At 39.1% G+C, this 26,418-nt stretch overlaps 3 protein-coding genes across 3 annotated transcripts; 1 reads left to right on the plus strand and 2 right to left on the minus strand.

Annotated features, from left to right (window-relative positions):
* Positions 1 to 11,032: 11,032 nt before the first annotated feature.
* On the minus strand, positions 11,033 to 11,627 carry LOC116166739. Its single transcript, XM_031481829.1, has 2 exons — positions 11,383 to 11,627; positions 11,033 to 11,333 (listed from the first exon to the last, which is right to left on the minus strand). The coding sequence occupies exons 1-2, from the start codon at positions 11,610 to 11,612 to the stop codon at positions 11,090 to 11,092; spliced, it is 474 nt and encodes a 157-aa protein (XP_031337689.1). The 5' UTR covers positions 11,613 to 11,627; the 3' UTR covers positions 11,033 to 11,089.
* Positions 11,628 to 17,498: 5,871 nt separating this feature from the next.
* On the plus strand, positions 17,499 to 18,977 carry LOC116162764. The gene has a single exon (XM_031476465.1). It carries the CDS (start codon positions 17,499 to 17,501, stop codon positions 18,975 to 18,977), a length of 1,479 nt encoding a protein of 492 aa, XP_031332325.1.
* A 4,701-nt stretch (positions 18,978 to 23,678) lies between these two features.
* On the minus strand, positions 23,679 to 26,100 carry LOC116162781 (uncharacterized protein K02A2.6-like). The gene is made up of 2 exons (XM_031476487.1): positions 23,758 to 26,100; positions 23,679 to 23,705 (listed from the first exon to the last, which is right to left on the minus strand). Exons 1-2 carry the CDS (start codon positions 26,098 to 26,100, stop codon positions 23,679 to 23,681), a joined length of 2,370 nt encoding a protein of 789 aa, XP_031332347.1.
* Positions 26,101 to 26,418: the final 318 nt, after the last annotated feature.

Here is a 26,418-nt window from a genome sequence, read left to right on the forward strand (position 1 = left end):
TTATTTTTGTTATTTTTTGGGATGGGAATTATAATTGCATGTTTCCAGCTATTTGGTATCTGTTGGGTATTCCATATTTCATTGTAAATTTTAAGGAGAGCATCTAGAGCTGTTTTATGTAGGTGTTTTACCATTTCCATATAAACATTGTCGGGACCGGGAGCTGAGTTCCTAGTTTTGAGTATTTCATCTTCAAGCTCTTTTTCAGTAATTGGAAGGTTATAGGTTTCACTGCCCAGTGAGTCAAAGTCAATAGGAATTTGTTCTTGTTGCATTTTATATTGTTGGAAATTTTTTGAATAAAAGTTATTATTACTGGTGTATTGATAATATTTTGCGAATTCTTCACTTATTTCTTGCTTGTTAATTATTATGTTGTTATCTCTTTCAATTGCTTTGACTTCTGTTGACTCTTGATCAGACTCTTGATAAGTTTCGTAGAGAGCTTGGAGAACTACCTCCGTAATTTCGAGCCTAATGAAGATAACAAGCTGGCTTATGCCAAAGGAATGGTGGAAGGCAACGCCAAGGCATGGGCCGACTTAAACCGAAACAAATGGAAATCGTGGGAGGATTTCAAAGAGGACTTCATCAAACAATATTGGTCAGAAGAGGTGCAAGGGAAGATTAGACTACGACTTGCCACACCCCGGCTATATCAAGCTAAGTTCGGGCGTTATAGCGACCATGTTTGGTATTGGGTCAATAAAACCAACCATCTACAGCCAGTGATGAAGGAATCTCAGTTGGTGAATGCCATATCCCGGCATTTTCCCAGAGATATTGAAGACGTGTGTGGTAAAGTGATCGGTGTGTTCGTTTCGGCGTTTCCGGGTCAGTTCAGTGCGCGCTAGGAAAAGTACGACGGGGCGCGTTTGGCGGGCGGGGAGCAGCGACCGGCAGTCGGCCACAGCTGGCAGAGAGTGAATGACCTACGTTGAAGCGCGCGCGGTTCACGGCCACCCGTTTTTGCATTGTATTATTTTTAGTATGAGAGTTGCAGTTATCTAAATAAAAGTATGTTCGTTCCCGTCTTTTGTTTTCACTGAATAATACGACAGATTGAATAATACGACAACGTGCTGATAGGATCCGCTGTAAGAACGATCGGAGAATTAGTGGAGACGTTAGAGAGACTTCAAATTTCCCGCCAAGATGATAGGCCCAGGCCGAACTATAATGCAAGTAGAAATCAGGAGCCGAGGCAAGATAATAATGAAAGACAAGAGACCCGGAGGCAGGTAAACTATGTCAGGGGAGGATATAACAGCTACAACAATTATAGAAGAGGAAGGGGGACATATGGCCCGAATAGAAACTATGAAGAGCAAAGAAGACCAGAATCGTCACAGACGGAAAACTACCGTGTCAGGGACCAGGAGCTCCACTAGTCCCGAAGATTGTTACCAGAACCAAGGAGCAAACTCAAATTATCAACTTTACCAAACATTATTTTAACACCTCGAATTTGACGCATCAAGTTGGAAGAAAACAAAGGAAAAAGGATCCCGGAAAAGTGAGAACAGAAGAAGAAATTTTGGAAGAATTAATTGAGGATATGAAGGAAGTAAAACATCAGGTTGAAAAAGAGAGAGAAGAGGAAGAAGGGGATAAAGTGCTACAACTTAACCGACTAACGGAAGATTATGAGGAAGAGGAAAATTATGGTAGTGATTTGGAAAATGAAGGAGAAGTAGTAGAGGAATGCAACCCAATCCTGATAGGAAAGCTGGAGGGGGTGGAGCAGCAGATGTTATTAGACACCGGTAGTCAAGTTAGTGTGGTGTCTGAAGAACTATTTGAGATTATAAAGAAGAGAAACCCACGTATCATCACCCTGCCAGTGAGTGGGATTACCATACAAGGAATCACCGGGAAGATCGTTAAAGTAATCAACCAAGCTCTCCTCAGAGTAGAAATACAAGATAACCAACATGAACATAGATTTTTGGTAGTGAAGAAGTTAGAATCGACCTCTATTTTGGGCATGGACTGGATGACAGCAAAGAAGGTGAAGATTGACGTAGAAAAAAGAGAAGTATATTTCCAGGACGACGAAGTCGACCATTATATAAAATTTCAAGAAGGAAATTTAAGAGTTCAAGCTGTGAGCATGCAGATCCAACCAGGGAACGACAATATCAAAGAACGGGAGGCTATCGATGGACTGGTAGAAGAATATGAGGATATTTTTTCAACGAAACCCGGTTTAGTAAAGGATTTTGTGTGCAAGTTGAAAATTAAAGAAGATGTGCCGTTTTTCAAGAAGAGCTATCCGATACCTTTTGCGAAAAGGGGAGCGGTGGACAAGGAAATCCGAAGGATGATAGAACACAACATCATTGAAAGATCATCATCACCTTTTGTGAATCCTATAGTCGTTGTCAATAAACAAGGAGGAGACGTGAGAATATGTTTGGATGCTAGAAAGTTGAATCAAATCATAGAAGAAGATCGCAATTCACCACCAAATTTGGAAGAAGTTTTGGAACGATTTGACAACCCGGAGTATTTAAGCTCGATTGACCTAACTGCAGGATACTGGCAGATACCGCTACATGAAGAGTCAAGGAAATATACGGCTTTCCTGGTGAATGGAAGAAGTTACCAATACAAAGTTTTGCCGTTTGGATTAAACGTTTCTGTAGCGGTTTTCAACCGTTGTCTGGATCAAGTTTTAGGACCTGAAGTTTTGTCGTACGCCTTGGTGTACGTCGACGACATAGTAGTGGCTTCGAAGACATTTCAGGAACATGAACAACATTTGAAATTACTATTCAAAAAGCTAAGAGAGGCTAAGATGACCGTCAACATGAAGAAAAGCAAGTTTTTACAAGAAGAAATACAATTTCTGGGACACATCGTGAAGAGGAAAGAGGGAGTGAGAATCAACCCGGACCGATTGGCCGCTATTAGGGAAGTCCCTCCGCCCAGGAATTTGAAGGAACTGCAATCTTTCTTAGGAATGTGTAATTTTTATAGAAGATTCAGAAACCATTTTTCGGAAGTCAGCCAAGGATTTGCACCACTGTTATCCAAGAACTCAAAGTGGGATTGGAATGAGAAATACCAACGAATTTTTGAAGACCTGAAGAATGGATTTAATGAAGAGATGATACTGAAGTTTCCAGATTTCACGAAACCGTTCATATTATATACTGACGCTTCCATTAGCGCTTTAGGAGCACATTTATATCAACAGGACGAAGAAGGAGAAATGAGGACGTTAGCTTTCGCTAGCAGAGGATTAAAAGATGCTGAGAAGAGGTATAGCATAACCGAATTAGAGCTCTTAGCGATATTATTCGGAGTTACAAAGTTTCGGACCTACATTTTAGGGTACCCAGTAGTTATATATACCGATCACAAAGCGCTATCGTTTCTGCTGACATGCAAGTCATTGAATTCACGATTACAAAGATGGTCTCTGAAACTTCAAGAGTTTAACCTGCAAATTGAATATTGTCAAGGAGCCAAGAATAGAATCGCCGACTTCTTGTCAAGGTACGGAGCTACCCAGAAGAGTCAACCAGCTATAACCATCGGGAAGGTAAAAAAGAAAAAGGAAGAAAAGAAACTGAGAAATATTTTAAAGAACATTCAAGAAGAACAGGATGAAGATGAGAAATGTGCGTGGATAAAAAGGGAAATTGAAGACAACAAGCACGAAAGGGCTGAAAAACTAAGAGAGAATTTTGTGTTACACCAAGGTATATTATTCAGGAAAAGTAAGAAAACACAGGAATGGTGGGTGATTTATTTACCTACAAACCGAAGAAAGGAGATTATCGAGATCTATCACCAACGAATGGGACATGTGGGAACCATGAAGGTGGCAGCGCAGATAGCCGAGAATTGGTATATCCCCGATTTAGAAAAGAGGGTAAAAGATTCGCTAACAGCTTGTGACTTATGTCAGAAGAGCAAGATTAGAAACCAGAAGCAAGAAGGATTGATGAAGAGTGTCATTGCCGAGAATCCCTTGGATATAGTTTCGGTTGATATTTTTGGACCACTACCAAGGAGTCAAGGAGGAGTAGAATACATTTTTGTTGCTCTGGATTTATTCACAAAGTATGTACGGCTATACCCAATGAAGAAAGTGAACACTAGAATGATCTTGAAGAAGATTTTGGACGATTTGGTACCAGATGTGGGGAAGCCTAAAATGATTTTATCGGATCACGGGAGTCAATTTACTGCCAAGAATTGGTCGAAAGAATTAAGCAGCAAAGGAATTGAAGTCAAAATGACATCTGTATACCATCCTCAGTCGAACCCAGTAGAACGAGTTATGAGAGAATTAGGAAGATGTTTTAGAGCCTACTGTCATGAGAATCATGGAAATTGGGCAAGTTGGGTGAAACAAATAGAGACATGGATTAATGCCTCAATACATGACAGCACTGGGTTCACACCGATTGAGCTGATGAAGAAAAGGGAAATGGATACTTTAGTAGAGAGCCTAATACAATTCCCCACTAGGAAGGATCTAGGTAAAGAAATTAAGATAAGACTGGCAAGGGAGAAATTGAGAAGCAAGGCAGAGAAAAGGAAGGAAAAACATGATAAAAAAGTCAACAAACCCATAAGATACAAGATGGGCGATCTGGTATTATTACGAACTCATTATCAGTCCAGCGCTGTGAACAAAGAAATAAGAAAATTTTTTCTGCTTTACGAAGGTCCCTATGAGATAGTGGAAGAAGTGGAAACCAATGCTTATCGGTTGAAGTATTTAGAGACAGGAGAAAATCGAGGAGTTCACAATGTGATCCATCTAAAGAAGTATATTAAAACATCACCAGAACCACAAACAGTTCAAGTAGTGCAGAATGAGTTAGGGAACGATTAGGGTTTTATAGAAGTACAGGGGAGTAGTCAGACCAAGTTGTTTTTTCGGGATGAGTCAAGTCATATTTTAGGGTTTAAACCCCCATATAATCTTTAGTTTCTGGAGTTTTGAGTTGGTGTAGAAGCGGAAGAGGTCATCATTAGGATGTATCTGTTCATTGGTTTATTTGTTACCGTAACATGTTTTAACAGAACCCCGTGTAGGAGCCGGGAGTAGCTTGCTACTGGTAGAATAGCCCTAATGCAGAGAGCACTGCATGTCGTAAGAGGCGACTAATCAAAAGCTCACCTCGTCGCAACTGCCTTTTTTCCGATAAGTCCGTGTGCCCGCAGTTGATGGCATGTCCCTATCATGTGATTTGTCACGTCCCCGTATTGCAACAGTGATGCATTTGTTCTATTAGATTATATTTTGCTAAGTTAGTTTCTATGTATATATGTTATTGGATAGATTAAGGTTCTATGGTCTGATTACTCGAGGTTTTAAGCACTACTTGACGATTTCGACATTTCCGATTTCGACAATTCCGATTTTGACAGATTTATTCTACACATTTTGAACGATCAGGAGGCGAGCTCAAGAGCTACTCTCCAGCTATGGAACCGTGTTGCGAGGGAGATTTTGGGTTTTCGCGAGATTTTAAGAGTTTTTGTGTGTGTCTTCAGACCACCAGGAATGGTGAAGGTCCTACCACGTTAGGAGTTTTGTAGGAGTTTTCTTGAATATAGTGGTATAGGACAGTTGATATTTTAATTAGGATTGAGATAGGGATAGGTTCCCTTCGTAGGTCCCTCAGACCGCCCCGCTTCTCGGGAATCGTTGTAATATTTGGGTGGTTGCAGCCCCCGTGTCAAGGTCAACACTTCTTTGTCGTGTTTTATACACACTTTTTAGCTCATTGGGGATGCCTGATACAAGATCAACATTGAAAAACAAATCGGACGAACAGGTACCGGCCCAAAGTTCCAGCTCCAAGATGGGCGATAGTCAAGCCACCGTCACTGTGGGCATACTGGATAAATATTTCGCACATATGAATGCAAAAATTGACGGATTTATGGCAGAAATACGAGATTCGGTCACCGATTTGCGACAGAAGGTAGAAGAAAACTCTAAAAATATCAAGGTGACAGATATGAAGTTAGATGACCTTGAACAATATGGCCGTAGAAATAATATCCGTATCTTTGGTATAGCAGAGAAAGAGAATGAAAATGTAGATACGGAAGTTATTAATGTGTGTGAGAACCTGTTGAAATTAAATATTGACCTTCGCGATATCGAACGTTGTCACCGAGTTGGAAAGCCCGGTGATAAACCAAGGCCCATCATAGTCAAATTTGGATCTTATCGTACCCGTGCAGAGGCATTGAAGAAAAGGCATCTCTTGAAAGGTTCCCGGATTGTTATTGCGGAAGATCTAACTAGATACCGGCTGAACGTATACAGAGCAGCAGTCGAAAAATTTGGAAAAAGAAGTGTGTGGTCGTTGGATGGAAACGTGTTTGTTTACCACAACAACGCTAAAACGCTAGTGAAAACCTTAGACCAGCTACCGTGATATTCTTAGGGCACCCTCTGCAAAGTGTATGGTATAAGTGCTAACCTACTTAACGTTTAGTTTTTCTTTACGGTCTCAATGAAGTTATTGTCCGGCTGCGGGTTAATTTATATTTTTGTTAATAAAAGTGATAGATAAGTTATAGACCGTACGCATATCTCACTTCACGATGCCATTATGTTTTCTTTGTACTTAGCTTTACGGATAATTCTTATAGGAAAATTTGAAATTGTTTTCTTTCTCTTTTTTTTTTCTGTTTTCTCTTCCTTTCTTTGTTTTTTTGTCGTCGCATAAAAATAGGTAGTATTTCTGAGAATAATCTGATGGGAAAAAAACTTAAATGTGGTCATTTAAATGTACGTTCAATACTAAATAAATTTGACATACTAAAAGAATTTATACTTTTGCAGGATTACGACATTTTTGCTTGCACCGAAACCTGGTTAAAACCTGAAATTCCCAACGTCTCAATACATATTGATAGCTATAATATTGTGAGAAAAGACAGGGAAACTCGCGGAGGTGGAGTAACGTTCTACGTTAAGGATTATCTAAATTTTGATAGCTTGGTAAGTAGCTCGGACATTGAACAACTGTGGATACAGATAAAACACAGCCGGTGTAACTTTATTGTCGGTGTTGTTTATAACCCGATTCGTAGTCTTTATAAAAGCTTTGTGGACTCTTTGGAGACAACATTTTTAACCCTACTAGGAATTCACACAGATATCATTTGCTTCGGGGACTACAACCTTGATATGTTGGACACGTCTAGTACCCCTACATCATACTTAATAGATTTCATGAGCTCTGTAGATCTTAAGCAAATAATAACAGCACCAACTCGAATTACGGGAAATACCCAATCACTTATTGATTTAATTCTGGTTACAAACACAAATACTTTTAATGAAGCATCGGTTATGGATGCACATGATATTTCCGATCATTGCGTCACTACTTGCACAATTCAAGTGGAAATCTTACCACCTACGTGTACGGTAAGCACATTTCGCAACCTTAAAAACATTAATTACAATCAATTCAGAGATGATTTAAGTTCCATCCCCTGGCGAAATATTTACCAAATCCATAATATAGATATCAAAATTGACTTTCTTGTGGATAGCATAGAAACTCTCTTGGATTTACATGCTCCACGTGTTACAGTGCGATATAAAAAACCACACTTCTCACCATGGGTAACGGACAACATCAAAATTATGATGGGCCTCCGTGATCAAGTCTTATCCAGCTTTAAAAACACGAAAGACATAGCACAATGGAACCATTATAAGGTATTAAGAAATGCAGTTACAAACGCCATAAGACACGAAAAAAAAGCTTATTTGAACACATCATTTGCAGAAAATGCTAATTCCATCTGGAAAAACGTCTCTCTTTTGAACATGTTAAATAAAGACAAACATAAATCACTCCCGAATAACTTATCTGATGAAAATGAAATTAATGCATATTTTATAGACTGCGTTCCAAAAGTTGAGACTAATGACCAGAATACTGAACCTCTTTATACTGGCGAAAGCAGAGGTCCGGTTAAAACACTAAAATTTAAAACAGTTGAGGAGGTAGAAGTGTTACACGTCATAGACTCAATAAAAACAAATGCTACTGGTGTTGATGGAATTAACATTCACATCATTAAACTGTGCGTACCCCTTATACTCCCTGTAATAACTCACATTATAAATTTTTGCATAAAGTATTCTGTGTTTCCATCACAATGGAAACAGGCCCTCGTCACTCCATTACCAAAAATTAACAAACCTAGTGAGCTGAAAGACCTGAGACCCATAAGTATACTCCCAACGCTCTCAAAAATATTTGAAAAACTTGTAGAAAAACAACTCCGGAAATACATTGAAAGTAATAACGTGTTGCCAGTAAATCAATCCGGATTTAGGCGCGGATACAGCTGTAGCACAGCCTTGCTAAGCATTACAGATGACATTATATTAGCAACAGATCAAAAAAGACTTACTATTATGGTGCTCTTAGACTTCTCAAAAGCCTTTGACACAGTCGACCATGAGGTCCTACTAGCTATACTGCGTCATGTTGGATTAGAAGTGTGCGCAATTGAATTAATAAAAAACTATCTGTCCCGCCGAAGTCAATCCGTAATTGTAAATAACCAACGGTCTCAGTTTTTGGAATTAAAATCCGGTGTCCCCCAGGGCGCTATTCTAAGCCCAATACTTTTCTCAATCTATACCTCACAATTGATAAATGTTATCGAGTCATGTGTCTGTCATTTTTACGCCGATGACTCACAGCTGTACTTGAGCTTTGCACCCGAAGATGTTGATCATGCATGTAAGTTAATTAATAAAGATCTAAGCAAACTCAGCAAATTCTGTAAAGATCATAAACTAATACTGAATCCTAACAAGTGCGGTGTTATACTATTTGGTAGAAGTGACGATAGGCAAAGAATAATCAACAATATCGACATTAAAATAAATGGCGAAAGTATTGCAATTATGCAAACAGCTAAAAACCTCGGTCTAACACTAGACCACACTCTTCGTTATAAACAGCATATCTCTAAATGTATACAAAATGCTTACTGTAGTATGCGTTTAATTTATCAAAATAGGTACATTCTGAATCGGAAAATTACGGAAAATTAAAACACTTTTATGCCATTCCCTGGTGTTGTCTAAATTCGATTATTGTGATACAGTATATGGGCCTTGTCTAGATTCGCGAGACATTGCACGAATACAAAAAATTCAAAATACTTGTCTACGCTTAATATTTAACATTAAAAAGTATCACAGAATCTCCCATAAACTAATAGAAGTCGATTGGCTAACCATGCTCAACCGTCGAAAACTACACATGCTGTGTTTGTATCACAAAATAATTTCAACCAAAACGCCACCATACTTATACAACAAAATAACTTACCGCACGGACGTACACCACCTGAACTTGAGATTTAGAGGCAAGTTAAGTATACCAGTCATTAAAACAGAACTAGGGCGCAGATCATTTTCCTACTGCATTGCACATTATTACAACGATCTCTCTGATAATCTCAAGTTGTTACCTTTATCCAGGTTTCGGAAGAAAGTAAAAGAACACCTAAGTACTAGTGCTACAAAGTCGAACACATAAAAGCAAACATTTCCATCTCTTTCTTGCATTTGTTTTTTTTTCCATGATGATTATGTTATAGTAAGTTTAAGTTTAAAGCTGTATTTGTACATTTTTAGTATGCCACCAACGAGGTTAAGTGTAAGAGCAGCTAAGAAGAATTACTTCGAAGCTGAACTTCGCCTCAAATTTTCTATTAATTTAATGTATTTTTTTTTCTGAGTGAGACAATAAAGTTAAAGTTTCAATCAGGTGATATTTGGGCGAACCCTTGAGCTTCACCCCAGTTTACTTTGGATGCAGTGAATCGCGTTAGGATACGTTGTGATTTCTCGAGGATATATAATTCAAAGTGCTGCCCTAGTCCTCAAGGCGCAGAATTTCGGGATCCGCCCCAGGTGGAATTTCCTACTAGTGCCGTAAGGTCATTTGTCGAAGGAGCGCTGCGTTTCGGAGAGATATTTGCCCCAAGAAGAGCTGGTGAAATAATACTTTGAACCATCGCGGTTTACCGTCGGATAGTGATCATAAAAGTTTGTGTTCTGCTGTACCGCTAACTCAAAAATCTGTATTCCGCTTCCGCAGGCGGCCAAAGCTAATAAACTAATAAAATAAAATTAAATACACTGTGCTGTGTAGAAACTTTGGCAACTAGCCGTCTCCCACTCGCCACGCGAAGGATTTCCGGGACTAAGTTTCCGTTTTAAACGCTAAACTTTGCTTTCGTTCCGAGGAAGGATAGGCACCGTGGATTTTTGTTTCCGTGTGTTAAATTCAAGCCACCCCTAGGAAGTCACAGAGACCTAAGTGTCAGGTTTCATCACATCCACCCTGTACCAGAGGAAAGAGCAGTTCACAAGATCGGCTGTACAAATGTTGTAAAGGTTAGTCTAATTAAATTTGTAACATTCTGTAAAATTCCACTTTTTGGTAATTAAGCTATAGTAAAAAAATTTTTGATTTGATTGTTTATTAAAGTCCAATGAACGATTACCAAAGAGTAGGATAAATTTTTGTGTTTATTTAAATAAGTCCCAGCCCATGCTGGATTAAAAAACGATTACCTGTTGTTGCAATTTTCAAACTGTAGAGGATGGCCACCCCTTGAGTAAATTAGTTTCACCTGTTAGGATTTTTTAGTTAGTAGTTGTCATTGTTAAGCTAGTGTTTTTACAAGGAGAAGAGAAGAACTGCTAGATCCCTGTAAATTGTTTGTATCGCTAATCTCATTTCAATATATTATCTATTTGGTGTCAATGTGCCTATGTCTTTAACGAAGAACGAGGGGAAGGAAAGGAGGAGTAGGAGTTGAGGCAGGAGACTGGTAGGCGGCAGGTTAAGGTTTGTTACGCAGTTTCAAAAGAGTTAAAAGCCCACCGATTTGAGTTAGCCGGAGCATTTATTTTTATCGATTGAGCAGCCTAAGAAGAAGACGGTTTGCCTTGCCGGGCGGAACCGATGGTAATTTTCAAGTCCAGAAGGAACCCCCGTAGCATTATATAAGTCATTATACTTAAATATTACATATTACTTAACACAACATGAGCAATTTAAATCTCCGACTTCTCCTTCTCTGCTAAGTATTTACTCATTAACTCCAATTTGCGTTCTAACAATTCATTTTTCTTTTTCTCTATGGCTAATTTCTGTTCAGTTAGATCATTTTTCCGTTTCATTTCTGCATGTATTCCTTCCAGAACAATAGATGTAGGTTTGTAACCTTTCTTTTGAACATTAAAACCTTGTGGTGGGTTTTGCGTTATGGTTGTGATTGTATTTGCAAGTGGCGCCTCACCAAAAAAATATTTTAACAAAAGGCTATAGTTTGAAGACAAAACTTAACCTTGTTGGAAGCACATTTTCATTTTGAGGAAGTGCATTTTCTTTTTGCAAAGTTTTTGTTGCTACACTTGAAGTGAGTACTTCTGGGTAGAATCTTGGTTCCTTCTGAAAGATATCATGCAGCTCATCGTAAAACTCCAATTTCTTATAACCTCGACCTGTACTTTTTGTATGCTTAGCAAAATTTTTATAAGCCTTTTCGAAGCATCGCCATCTGTACTTTACTTGCATAGCAGTGTATTTATATCCATATAGATTATCTTATTATCTTAACATTATAAGATATCTTATAATTAGAGAATAAATTTAAAAAAGAAACACTCTCATAGTCATTGGCTGTACCTATCATTAGTCTGTAAAAAAATCAGCTTCATTCATCCAACGGTAACCTAGTTATATCCGTAGAAAGTTCGTGAAAAACCGACTAAGAATTGTTTTTTTACGGAGTTATCCAATGTGCGCGATTTTTTTAAATATTTTTTTAAGAGCTATTATCAACGTTTTCATTTGGTGTATAACTTATTTTCTCGAAAAACAACCTTTCAGAATTGGTACCACAAGAAGTACACGCAGCGCCTTAAGTCGTATGACCTGAGACGGCAGACGATCGATTTTAGCATACTCTGATAGGGCAAAATGGAACTCCATCGGTTAAAATTTTGATCATTCTCGTTCAGTGGATTTCGTGCTAGCTCCCCTACTAGTACTTCGTTGGGTACTTCCATGTTTGAACTTCAAAATGTCAGTCTTACTACGCTGCCAACCTAAAACTTAACGGCATAAAAAGTGTTCCCAACATAAAACATGTTAGTTCTAATGTTCCCTATAGTTTCTGATAATGATTTTTTAAATTAAATTAAAGCACCGAAATAGAAAAAATAGTATGAAACACGCGTGTTACAATGCTTTATTGTAATACTCCTATCTTGCGGACACTCGTGGCTACGCTTCGCGTCGCCACTCGTGCCACAAGATAGTCGTATTACAATAGGTCCCATTGTAACACTTGTCTTTCAATATACTATTTCGACGTCTTGTGAAAGATGATTATGACTTGCATATTAGAAATTCCCAAGTGCTTACTTCAAGTAAAAGTAATACCTATAAATCATCCTACATGCAAAATCGATAATTCACATTCAATGATTGAACCTCCACTTGAAACTCCTACCATTAATATTACTGATAATGCCAATTTTACAAATATGCTATCTGGCTCTAGCACTTCTGTCAGTAGTAATAGTGACTTATCAGATAATGAAATAAATGAAATTAGTCCGTTATCAAGTAATGTAAACATTGATCAATCTATTGATAGTTCCTTGAAATTTCATCATGAGAATCAAACTATAAGTGAACTTAGGCAGTGGATTTTAAAACACAAAATAACTCATGAGGCAACTAAAGATTTATTACACATACTATCTCTGGGTGTACAAGGATTTAAAAATCTTCCCAAAGATCCTCGAACATTTTTGTCAACTCCCAGACATACCAAACTTCTTACAGTTAATCCAGGGCTTTATTATCATTTTGGTATCCAAAATTCAATACATCAACAGTACTGCAATTTGAATAAAAGGCCAAAGTACCATTATTAAGATCGGTGTAAATATTGACGGTGTACCACTTTCCCACAGTTCTGGCAGTCAGTTGTACCCAATTTTGTGTGTGATTATGGATTTGGAATTTTGCAATATAACACTTGCTGGCTATCAAAAGCCACATAATTTTAATGACTTTATGAAGGAATTTGTTGATGAAGCAACAATCCTAACAAATAATGGAATTACATTATTGGGGAAAACATACGATTTTAAAATTGCAATGTTTTTAATGGACGCTGTAGCAAAATCTAGCGTTTTGTATATAAAAGGCCACTCCGGCTATTTTTCTTGTACCAAATGTACATTACATCTGAGGGTGATTATGTAGATGACAGAGTCCTGCTTTCCTGAGATGAAATTTGAAAGGCGCACACATGAACAATTTCTTTCACAATCATGTAGTGACTACCATACAGGTAGAACAATCTTGGAACTGTTATGTTCGGCACGTAGTCTTCAAGTCGAATAATTCAGAATACCAGTATTCGTTTGTACACTTAATATATTTCATAGTAAGTAAGTAAAAAAGCATAACCTAAAAAGTACATGTCATTTTCTCTGTGTCTCCCGTTCCGTCTACGTACACATATATATAACACTCTTCCCCACAAAGAATAATTCATTACAATGGTATAAATGAGTAACATGAGAAAGAACTAATTATTTCTGAAAGAAAATAATATTACAAGTCTAATCTGGTTGGTGGTTTCCTTGTTCGGGTCGACCTTCGTGGAATAGTTGATCCCTGTTCACGTTCAATTGGTTCTTCCGCTGAACTTGTAGGTATCGTTGCATCCAAAATTGGAATTGTATCATTGGGTCCATGATTTCCTTCAGGTACTGGTAATCCTTCGGACTCTACCTCTGTAGGTGGTGGTTCAATTTTAGGTTTTACTTGAGGCTCCTGAATTTCTTTGGTTGGAACATATTGCCGGTTTTCTACTGCGGTTGCTTTCATTTGATCCACATGGTAGTTATGTACAATTCCATCTACAATAACGTTATAATGTAGATGTCCTGTTTGTGATGTTACCACGCCATATTTCCATTTATAGACCTTGTTAGCGTAACACCTCACTTGAACCCTGTCACCAATGCTGAATTTCCGAGCCATACATATTCTCCTTTCTCTATTATCCTGTTCCGATTTTACATTTCGTTTCACTAGATCGATCTTGGTCCTTATGGGTCTTTTGAACATCAGTTCTGCAGGGCTTATACCTGTGGTTGAATTTGGTAACTTCCTATACTGCAGTAAAAGTTGACATAATTTAAAATGTAGATCTCCCGGTTCGTTCATCATACTGCGCAATCCCTTTTTTACCACTTGGACATATCGTTCAGCTTGTCCATTTGTCGCAGGGTGATAAGGTGCGATGCATTTGTGGTGAATTCCATTTGATTTTAAAAACATTTCAAATTCTGTCGATTTCAGTTGGCTGCCATTATCCGATACTACTGTAACTGGTAATCCAAAACGAGAGAAGATGTCACGAAGAATGCGTATTGTAGCATTTGCAGTAATATTTTTCATCGGTATTGCCTCTATCCATTTTGTGTAAGCATCTACGATAATAAGGATGTAAGTGTTCATAAAAGGTCCTAGGTAGTCAATATGGATACGTTGCCATGGGGATGATGCATATTCCCAAGGATGGTATACTTTGGCAGGCGAGTTTGCTACATTCGAACAATGCATGCAATGTTTGCTCAGTGCTTCAATGTCGGAGTCTATTCCTTTCCACCATACATAGCTACGCGCGAGTGCCTTCATTTTAACAATGCCAACGTGAGCACTATGAAGTTCTTGTAAAATTTTGTGTTGTAAAGATTTTGGTATGACAACCCGTATTCCCTTAAAAATACAACCGTCCAACAATTCAAATTCGGTTTGCGAATAGCCTGTTGGTAACAAGTTACCAGCTTGTAGAGATAAATATAAATTTTTAAGCTCTGGATCCTTTAGCGTTTGATTTTTAATTTCTTTCTGGGTCACTGGAAGTAGGTCGATTTGGTGAATTTGTAGAACGGATTCTGTATTGATTTCTTTTCCATCGATTTCTGTGGGTAAAGGAAATCTTGAAAGGTAGTCAGCATTGGCATGATCTTCACTTCGCCTATACTCGATTTGGTAATCAAATCCAGATAAAAAGTTTGCATAATGCAACATCCTGGTGGCGGATGTAGCAGGCATTGTAACGAGTGGTTTGATTTCGCGCCAAATTTCATTAAAAATTTCGAATTTCTTGTCATGATAGTGCAGGTCACCCTGTATATTTCATTATTTGTTCCGGTTAGAAATTTTGTGTTTGGGCATTTCGGTTTGCTCAAGACTATGGTCCGATAGATTTAATTTCGCTCAGATTTAATTTCGTCGTGGGAAGAGTGCAAAGCTGATTGACGTCATCATGAGTAATGCGAGTTTGTTTGTCGTTAGTTTATCAACGTTGGCGCCGTCTGGACCGAGAAAAGGAGCGGATGTAGCATCGAGCCGTCAACAGATAAGGCCTTTCCACGTCATCAGCAGAAAACCGTGAGATCAGTTGGGTCAGCAGTTTTTGGAGGTTAATGACGAAGTTGGAGTGGGTTAAGTTTTCTTTATCTAAACCAATGGGAGAATTTCTAGCGGGAGCCATTTTTGTTTTATGGTAATTTGGGTGTGGTTTTTTCATTTCAATTCTGAAGAAGGGGATCGTTTTTGAAAAGACTCGCGGTTAGTACGTCAAGCGGTCAACACGTACCTTGAGCGATAGTTTTGGTACACTTGGCGGTTTGAGCCACCGGCTTATTTCGGTTGCTCCCAGTTGCGTGCTTTTTGCACCCGTTCCGAAGTGTTATTTTCTTTTCGGGTTGATTTTTTTGGCGAAGAAGACTCGGTTCAAATCAGAGGATATTTTGGCGAACCTTTGAGCTTCACCCCATTATTTTGGATGCAGTGAATCGCGTTAGGATACGTTGTGATTTCTCGAGGATATATAATTCAAAGTGCTGCCCTAGTCCTCAAGGCGCAGAATTTCGGGATCCGCCCCAGGTGGAATTTCCTACTAGTGCCGTAAGGTCATTTGTCGAAGGAGCGCTGCGTTTCGGAGAGCTGGTGAAATAATACTTTGAACCGTCGCGGTTTACCGTCGGATAGTGATCATAAAAGTTTGTGTTCTGCCGTACCGCTAACTCAAAAATCCGTCTCCCGCCGGCGTTTAAAGCTAATAAACTGATAAAATAAAATTAAATACACTGTGCTGTGTAGAAACTTTGGCAACTAGCCGTCTCCCACTCGCCACGCGAAGGATTTCCGGGACTAAGTTTCCGTTCAAACACTAAACTTTGCTTTCGTTCCGAGGAAGGATAAGCACCGTGGATTTTTGGTTTCCGTGTGTTAAATTCAAGCCACCCCCCTAGGAAGTCACAGAGACCTAAGTGTCAGGTTTCATCACATCCACCCTGTACCAGAGGAAAGAGCAGTTCACAAGATCGGCTGTACAAATGTTGTGAAGGTTAGTCTAATTAAATTTGTAATATTCTGTGAAATTCCACTTTTTGGTAATTAAGCTACAATAAAAAAATTTGATTTGATTGTTTATTAAAGTCCAATGAACGATTACCAAAGAGTAGGATACATTTTTGTGTTTATTTAAATAAGTCCCAGCCCACGCTGGATTAAAAAACTGATTACCTATTGTTGCATTTTTTCAAACTGTAGAGGATGGCCACCCCTTGAGTAAATTAATTTCACCTGTTAGGATTTTTTAGTTGTCATTGTTAAGCTAGTGTTTTTATAAGGAGAAGAGAAGAACTGCTAGATCCCTGTAAATTGTTTGTATCGCTAATTTCATTACAATATATTATCTATTTGGGTTCAAAGTGCCTGTCTTTAACAAAGAACGAGGGGAAGGAAAGGGAGAAGTAGGAGTTGAGGCAGGAGACTGGTAGGCGGCAGGTTAAGGTTGGTTACACAGTTTTAAAAAGAGTTAAAAGCCCACCGATTTGAGTTAGCCGGAGCATTTATTTTTATCGATTGAGCAGCCTAAGAAGAGGACGGTTTGCCTTGCCGGGCGGAACCGATGGTAATTTTCAAGGCCAGAAGGAACCCCCGTAGCAATTGTCGCCTAGCAACGTAGGGGCTCGAAGTCCACTAAACCACCCCGAGATAAATTTTTTTTGTGTGCATTTGTTTGGAAGTTGTTATTTTTTGTAAGCGTTTTCACGAACGGAAGTCGACGAGACCAGGTCAAGGTTGCGTGAAAGGAGAGACGGAAGGAATTTTGTCGAGTCAAGGATAAGATCGCGAGAAAAAAATCATAGGCGTAACATTGAGAAGGGATTTTGTTTGTTTGTTTTTTGTATTGCCATTTCTTTGTTAGGGGTTTGTAAATTTTGATTGGAGTAGACGAAAGGGCGGTGTTTTTTGTTAAATCAACGACCATAGCGGTAGAATTTTTCTTTTGGGTCCCAAAAAATAGGAAGGTTAGGATATAAGAAACAGAAGCAACCAACGAACCTTGCTGACAAGATGTTTTCACAGGAAAGTCAAGATTTGTTCGGGAGCCAAGAAGAACAAGTGAACCCAAGTGGAGGGGGTAGCGGTGAACAACCACCACCTGAAGTGAGCCATGAAGAAAAAAAAGAAACAAAGAAGACGGAACTCAGTGGCAGGAAAGAGGAGATGGACCGGATCACCAACATGATAGCGATGCTGATCCAAGTACAGGAAGAGGGCCAGAAGAAAATGCAAGAAGGCCAGAAGAAAGTGGAAGGCGCGTTGCAAGAGGGCCAGAAGAAAATGCAAGAGGACCAGAAAAAGATGGAAGCGGGACAACACAGCATGGAAAGGAAACTGGAAGAAACCCAGAGAGAGACCCACAGTTTAATTGGAGGGTTAGAACAGCGAATGGAAAGAAACAGGCAGGAGCTCCAATACCAAACAAAAATGATGGTGGAAGAATTGAAGTATGAAGTCAAAGAAGAGGAAAAGAAGTTAGAAGAACGAGTCCAAAGCGATATCAAGAGAAGCATACAAGAAACCAATGGCAAGTTAAAGGCAGTAGAAACGGAATTTGGTCGTCAACAGCAAGAAATACAAATCGTCCTTGAAGAAAAACTGGTCAGAAACCACGCAGAGGTAGAAGAGTTGCTGGAGACACAACAAGAAAAAATACGCGAGTGTGAAACCGGAGTTGGGGAGCTGAAGACCCAGTGGGAAGAAAATCAAAAGAAACCTCGCCCCATCAACCCCACATCTATAATTTATAAAGCGGATCACCTGCTTCACCAGAAACCGAAAAAATTCGACGGGAATATTCAAACCGTACACCCGATAAGTTTCGTAGAGAGCTTGGAGAACTACCTCCGTAATTTCGAGCCCAATGAAGATAACAAGCTGGCTTATGCCAAAGGAATGGTGGAAGGCAACGCCAAGGCATGGGCCGACTTAAACCGAAACAAATGGAAATCGTGGGAGGATTTCAAAGAGGATTTCATCAAACAATATTGGTCAGAAGAGGTGCAAGGGAAGATTAGACTACGACTTGCCACACCCCGGCTATATCAAGCTAAGTTCGGGCGTTATAGCGACCATGTTTGGTATTGGGTCAATAAAACCAACCATCTACAGCCAGTGATGAAAGAATCTCAGTTGGTGAATGCCATATCCCGGCATTTTCCCAGAGATATTGAAGACGTGCTGATAGGATCCGCTGTAAGAACGATCGGCGAATTAGTGGAGACGTTAGAGAGACTTCAAATTTCCCGCCAAGATGATAGGCCCAGGCCGAACTATAATGCAAGTAGAAATCAGGAGCCGAGGCAAGATAATAATGAAAGGCAAGAGACCCGGAGGCAGGTCAACTATGTCAGGGGAGGATATAACAGCTACAACAATTATAGAAGAGGAAGGGGGACATTTGGCCCGAATAGAAACTATGAAGAGCAAAGAAGACCAGAATCATCACAGCCGGAAAACTACCGTGCCAGGGACCAGGAGCTCCACTAGTCCCGAAGATTGTTACCAGAACCAAGGAGCAAACTCAAATTATCAACTTTACCAAACATTATTTTAACCCCGCGAATTTGACGCATCAAGTTGGAAGAAAACAAATGAAAAAAGATCCCGGAGAGGTGAGAACAGAAGAAGAAATTTTGGAAGAATTAATTGAGGATATGAAGAAAGTAAAACATCAGGTTGAAGAAGAGAGAGAAGAGGAAGAAGGGGATAAAGTGCTACAACTTAACCGACTAACGGAAGATTATGAGGAAGAGGAAAATTATGGTAGTGATTTGGAAAATGAAGGAGAAGTAGTAGAGGAATGCAACCCAATCCTGATAGGAAAGCTGGAGGGGGTGGAGCAGCAGATGTTATTAGACACCGGTAGTCAAGTTAGTGTGGTATCTGAAGAACTATTTGAGATTATAAAGAAGAGAAACCCACGTGTCATCACCCTGCCAGTGAGTGGGATTACCATACAAGGAATCACCGGGAAGATAGTTAAAGTAATCAACCAAGCTCTCCTCAGAGTAGAAATACAAGATAACCAACATGAACATAGATTTTTGGTAGTGAAGAAGTTAGAATCGACCTCTATTTTGGGCATGGACTGGATGACAGCAAAGAAGGTGAAGATTGACGTAGAAAAAAGAGAAGTATATTTCCAGGACGACGAAGTCGACCATTATATAAAATTTCAAGAAGGAAATTTAAGAGTTCAAGCTGTGAGCATGCAGATCCAACCAGGGAACGACAATATCAAAGAACGGGAGGCTATCGATGGACTGGTAGAAGAATATGAGGATATTTTTTCAACGAAACCCGGTTTAGTAAAGGATTTTGTGTGCAAGTTGAAAATTAAAGAAGATGTGCCGTTTTTCAAGAAGAGCTATCCGATACCTTTTGCGAAAAGGGGAGCGGTGGACAAGGAAATCCGAAGGATGATAGAACACAACATCATTGAAAGATCATCATCACCTTTTGTGAATCCTATAGTCGTTGTCAATAAACAAGGAGGAGACGTGAGAATATGTTTGGATGCTAGAAAGTTGAATCAAATCATAGAAGAAGATCGCAATTCACCACCAAATTTGGAAGAAGTTTTGGAACGATTTGACAACCCGGAGTATTTAAGCTCGATTGACCTAACTGCAGGATACTGGCAGATACCGCTACATGAAGAGTCAAGGAAATATACGGCTTTCCTGGTGAATGGAAGAAGTTACCAATACAAAGTTTTGCCGTTTGGATTAAACGTTTCTGTAGCGGTTTTCAACCGTTGTCTGGATCAAGTTTTAGGACCTGAGGTTTTATCGTACGCCTTGGTGTACGTCGACGACATAGTAGTGGCTTCGAAGACGTTTCAGGAACATGAACAACATTTGAAATTACTATTCCAAAGGCTAAGAGAGGCTAGGATGACCGTCAACATGAAGAAAAGCAAGTTTTTACAAGAAGAAATACAGTTTCTGGGACACATCGTGAAGAGGAAAGAGGGAGTGAGGATCAACCCGGACCGATTGGCCGCTATTAGGGAAGTCCCTCCGCCCAGGAATTTGAAGGAACTGCAATCTTTCTTGGGAATGTGTAATTTTTATAGAAGATTCAGAAACCATTTTTCGGAAGTCAGCCAAGGATTTGCACCATTGTTATCCAAGAACTCAAAGTGGGATTGGAATGAGAAATACCAACGAATTTTTGAAGACCTGAAGAATGGATTCAATGAAGAGATGATACTGAAGTTTCCAGATTTCACGAAACCGTTCATATTATATACTGACGCTTCCATTAACGCTTTAGGAGCACATTTATATCAACAGGACGAAAAAGGAGAAATGAGGACGTTAGCTTTCGCTAGCAGAGGATTAAAAGATGCTGAGAAGAGGTATAGCATAACCGAATTAGAGCTCTTAGCGATATTATTCGGAGTTACAAAGTTTCGGACCTACATTTTAGGGTACCCAGTAGTTATATATACCGATCACAAAGCGCTATCGTTTCTGCTGACATGCAAGTCATTGAATTCACGATTACAAAGATGGTCTCTGAAACTTCAAGAGTTTAACCTACAAATTGAATATTGTCAAGGAGCCAAGAATAGAATCGCCGACTTCTTGTCAAGGTACGGAGCTACCCAGAAGAGTCAACCAGCTATAACCATCGGGAAGGTAAAAAAGAAAAAGGAAGAAAAGAAACTGAGAAATATTTTAAAGAACATTCAAGAAGAACAGGATGAAGATGAGAAATGTGCGTGGATAAAAAGGGAAATTGAAGACAACAAGCACGAAAGGGCTGAAAAACTAAGAGAGAATTTTGTGTTACACCAAGGTATATTATTCAGGAAAAGTAAGAAAACACAGGAATGGTGGGTGATTTATTTACCTACAAACCGAAGAAAGGGGATTATCGAGATCTATCACCAACGAATGGGACACATGGGTGTAGACGAATTTATATTTAATATTGATTATTTCTGTAGGTTAGGGGAAGTACTCGTTTTTTTTATTGTTGTTTTTCAAAGCTCATCAGGTTTTATTCGTTTAAAAAACAGAAGGGGGTACTGTAACGAGTGGTTTGATTTCGCGCCAAATTTCATTAAAAATTTCGAATTTCTTGTCATGATAGTGCAGGTCACCCTGTATATTTCATTATTTGTTCCGGTTAGAAGTTTTGTGTTTGGGCATTTCGGTTCGCTCAAGACTATGGTCCGATAGATTTAATTTCGCTCAGATTTAATTTCGTCGTGGGAAGAGTGCAAAGCTGATTGACGTCATCATGAGTAATGCGAGTTTGTTTGTCGTTAGTTTATCAACGATTGGCGCCGTCTGGACCGAGAAAAGGAGCGGATGTAGCATCGAGCCGTCAACAGATAAGGCCTTTCCACGTCATCAGCAGAAAACCGTGAGATCAGTTGGGTCAGCAGTTTTTGGAGGTTAATGACGAAGTTGGAGTGGGTTAAGTTTTCTTTATCTAAACCAATGGGAGAATTTCTAGCGGGAGCCATTTTTGTTTTATGGTAATTTGGGTGTGGTTTTTTCATTTCAATTCTGAAGAAGGGGATCGTTTTTGAAAAGACTCGCGGTTAGTACGTCAAGCGGTCAACACGTACCTTGAGCGATAGTTTTGGTACACTTGGCGGTTTGAGCCACCGGCTTATTTCGGTTGCTCCCAGTTGCGTGCTTTTTGCACCCGTTCCGAAGTGTTATTTTCTTTTCGGGTTGATTTTTTTGGCGAAGAAGACTCGGTTCAAATCAGAGGATATTTTGGCGAACCTTTGAGCTTCACCCCATTATTTTGGATGCAGTGAATCGCGTTAGGATACGTTGTGATTTCTCGAGGATATATAATTCAAAGTGCTGCCCTAGTCCTCAAGGCGCAGAATTTCGGGATCCGCCCCAGGTGGAATTTCCTACTAGTGCCGTAAGGTCATTTGTCGAAGGAGCGCTGCGTTTCGGAGAGATATTTGCCCCAAGAAGAGCTGGTGAAATAATACTTTGAACCGTCGCGGTTTACCGTCGGATAGTGAACATAAAAGTTTGTGTTCTGCCGTACCGCTAACTCAAAAATCCGTCTCCCGCCGGCGATTAAAGCTAATAAACTGATAAAATAAAATTAAATACACTGTGCTGTGTAGAAACTTTGGCAACTAGCCGTCTCCCACTCGCCACGCGAAGGATTTCCGGGACTAAGTTTCCGTTCAAACACTAAACTTTGCTTTCGTTCCGAGGAAGGATAAGCACCGTGGATTTTTGGTTTCCGTGTGTTAAATTCAAGCCACCCCCCTAGGAAGTCACAGAGACCTAAGTGTCAGGTTTCATCACATCCACCCTGTACCAGAGGAAAGAGCAGTTCACAAGATCGGCTGTACAAATGTTGTAAAGGTTAGTCTAATTAAATTTGTAACATTCTGTAAAATTCCACTTTTTGGTAATTAAGCTACAATAAAAAAATTTGATTTGATTGTTTATTAAAGTCCAATGAACGATTACCAAAGAGTAGGATACATTTTTGTGTTTATTTAAATAAGTCCCAGCCCACGCTGGATTAAAAAACTGATTACCTATTGTTGCATTTTTTCAAACTGTAGAGGATGGCCACCCCTTGAGTAAATTAATTTCACCTGTTAGGATTTTTTAGTTGTCATTGTTAAGCTAGTGTTTTTATAAGGAGAAGAGAAGAACTGCTAGATCCCTGTAAATTGTTTGTATCGCTAATTTCATTTCAATATATTATCTATTTGGTTTCAAAGTGCCTGTCTTTAACAAAGAACGAGGGGAAGGAAAGGGAGAAGTAGGAGTTGAGGCAGGAGACTGGTAGGCGGCAGGTTAAGGTTGGTTACACAGTTTTAAAAAGAGTTAAAAGCCCACCGATTTGAGTTAGCCGGAGCATTTATTTTTATCGATTGAGCAGCCTAAGAAGAGGACGGTTTGCCTTGCCGGGCGGAACCGATGGTAATTTTCAAGGCCAGAAGGAACCCCCGTAGCAGCATTTCCTTGTTTGGATGAAAAATTGCTGTAAGCGGCTTATTATCCGTAACAAGAATAAATTTTCGACCATAACAATATTGGAAAAAATGCTTAAGACCCCAAATTATTGCTGTTGCTTCCTTGTTTATGTGACTGTACGATTTTTCACTTTTGGACAAAGACCTTGACTCGAAAGCAATAGGTCTTTCTGCTCCGTCAGGATATCTGTGTGACAGTACGGCGCCTAATCCTTCTGGTCCAGCGTCTGTGGCTAGAACTAATGCTAGTTCCATATTAAAATGTGTAAGAACCTTTGGACTAACGAGTTCTTCCTTAATTTGACGAAATGCTGTTTCACATTCTTTGGACCATACAAATTTTGCATTCTTGACAAGTAATGCGTATAAAGGTGCCAGTTTCGAAGACACATTTGGAAGGAACCTGTGATAGTAATTTATCAACCCGAGTAACTTCCGTACCCCCTGTACGTCTTTAGGCTGAGGAGCGTTTTTGATTGAGTCAATTTTGTCCGGCATGGCATGTAATCCTGATTCATCAATTACATGACCCAAATAATTGATTGATTTCTTGAAGAACTCGCACTTCCTTTTATTCAAATGTAAGCCCCTTGTACGTAACCTGTCAAGGGTTAGCTTCAACCTGTGGATTGTTTCTTGGTAGGTCGAGCCTTGGACTTTAATATCATCGATGAAGCAAGTAACTCCGTCTAATCCACTTAGTAATTGGTCCATAAAACGTTGCCAACAGTTTGGCGCTATTTTTACTCCAAACATAAGGCGTTTTACCTTGTAGGTACCCAAATGTGTTGAAATTGCTTGTAACATTGCAGTTTCTTCATCGACTTCCATATGAAGGTAAGCTTGACTAATGTCCAGCGAGCAAAAATATTTACCTCCTTCCATACTGGCAAAAATATCTTGTATTCTGGGTATAGGGTACTTGTCATTTCGAATGTGCTTATTTATTGTGCCTTTGTAGTCAGCACATAGGCGTAGTTTCCCATTTTTCTTAATTACTGGAACTACCGCAGAACCCCAGTTTGAATGTACCACTTTTTCGATAATGTCTGCTTTTTCGAGTCGTAGAATTTCTTCTTCGACACGAGTTTTTAATGCGTATGGTACTGGTCGTGCCTTCATAAAAATTGGTGAAACTGATTCATCATTTAATTTTATGGAACATTTGTAGTCAGGAATTTTCCCAATTTCGTCCACAAATAAGTCTTTGTAATTATCAAGCAGAGTGTTCAGTTTCTCACTTGTATTGTAACAGGAAACATTCTTGATATCCGGCCAGTTCAGCTTAATTTTCTTTAACCAATCTCTCCCAAAGATTGCATCAACATCCTGATCGATAATGTAGACATCACCATTTTGTACTTGGTGTTCGTAAGTGACTTGAACATTTGCAACCCCAACCGGCTTAATGATTTCCCCAGTGTACGTACGTAATTTAATTGATGTTGGCAATAACTTTTTATTTGGACATATTTTTGTAAATTGTCGTAATGACATGGAAGTGATGGCGGCTCCTGTATCGAGCTCCATGTTGGTTGGTGTATTGTCGATATTTACTTTTAGCAAAATTTTATCGTTGTTAATGTCGTTTGTCTTGTAAATATTTAATGCATGAATTGAATAAATATCGGCACCATCGTCTGAATTTGAATCAACATCAACTTGATGTTGTTTCCGTGTAGTTGAAGTTTTGTTTGGTAATTTTGCATTATTCGCGGATTTTAAACAAACATTTGCCAAATGGCCTTTGGTTCCACATTTTGTACAAGTTTTCAATTTAGCAAAACAATCATTGGCATTGTGGTTTTGATTACCACATCTAAAACACTTCCCAAATAAAGAGGCTATTCCACAAGGCTTTGTGGTATTGTAATTTTTCCTTTCAAACTTCTTTTTTGAAGTCGAAGGTTTGCTATTTTCATTAATTTTACTAACAAGATTTATTTGACTCGAGTTGCTTTGCAGCTGTTTACTTTCACATTTCGACATTTCTATGGACAATGCTAATTCAACAGCTTTATCAAATGTAAACGTGGGAGCAGTTTGCTGTAACAACCGTTCCCGTATGTCGTTGTCGCGAATACCTTTTATAAATTGTGATCTGAGGTGAGTGTTTATTGTAGGTTTATCACACTCAATGCACTTAAAATTACAGTTTGTAGTTAAACGTTTTAATTCGGCAACAAAATTTGCTATTGATTCACCCTCGTGCTGTACCCGTAAGGAAAACCGATGCTGTTCTGCAATTTCACTTGGTGGTGGACATATGTGCATCTTCAACAACTGTACAACCTCCTTATATGTTTTAGAGCTGGGCGAGTCAGGTGACGTAATGTTTGAGAGCGTTTGGTACATCTTTGGCCCTAAATAGTTTAGAAAAATTTGTACTTTTTTTCTATCAGCTTCTGGAGTTTCATCCGTAATGCCACGTAAACTTAAATGGTTTTCGAGTCTTTGGATGTATGTATTAAACGACTCGTTGTTTTCATCGAATGGTTGCAAATGTACACCGTGTAGATCTGGTTTCGTAAAATGTGATTGTTGCGGATTTGCTTGATTCAGTATTTGTAATTGGGTTTCTTGCATCTTTTGTACCACTGAAGTTAGATTTTGTATTAACTGTTCCATTTTCGTAATGAATGCCTTAACCTCGTACGATTTTCCTACCTATTCAATTAAATTAATTAAAGGATAAAGGATTCGCCAAGAGGGCTATCAAGGCTTTTCGGATTTCAGGCCCCTGAATACAAGGAAATAAGGTCTCCCAGGAAGCAAAACCAGGCTCTTTTTACCTAATTAAACGCCAATAGGTAGGTACATGATGTATGTAAACCTTGATGTAAGCTTTTCATGTAAATGTAAAAAGGTACGTTTTAAACTATCCTCGTCGCCACTTTGTTATGTTCGGCACGTAGTCTTCAAGTCGAATAATTCAGAATACCAGTA

This window comes from Photinus pyralis, unplaced genomic scaffold (assembly GCF_008802855.1).
Source record: "Photinus pyralis isolate 1611_PpyrPB1 unplaced genomic scaffold, Ppyr1.3 Ppyr1.4_LG1, whole genome shotgun sequence".
NCBI classification, from domain to species: domain Eukaryota; kingdom Metazoa; phylum Arthropoda; class Insecta; order Coleoptera; family Lampyridae; genus Photinus; species Photinus pyralis.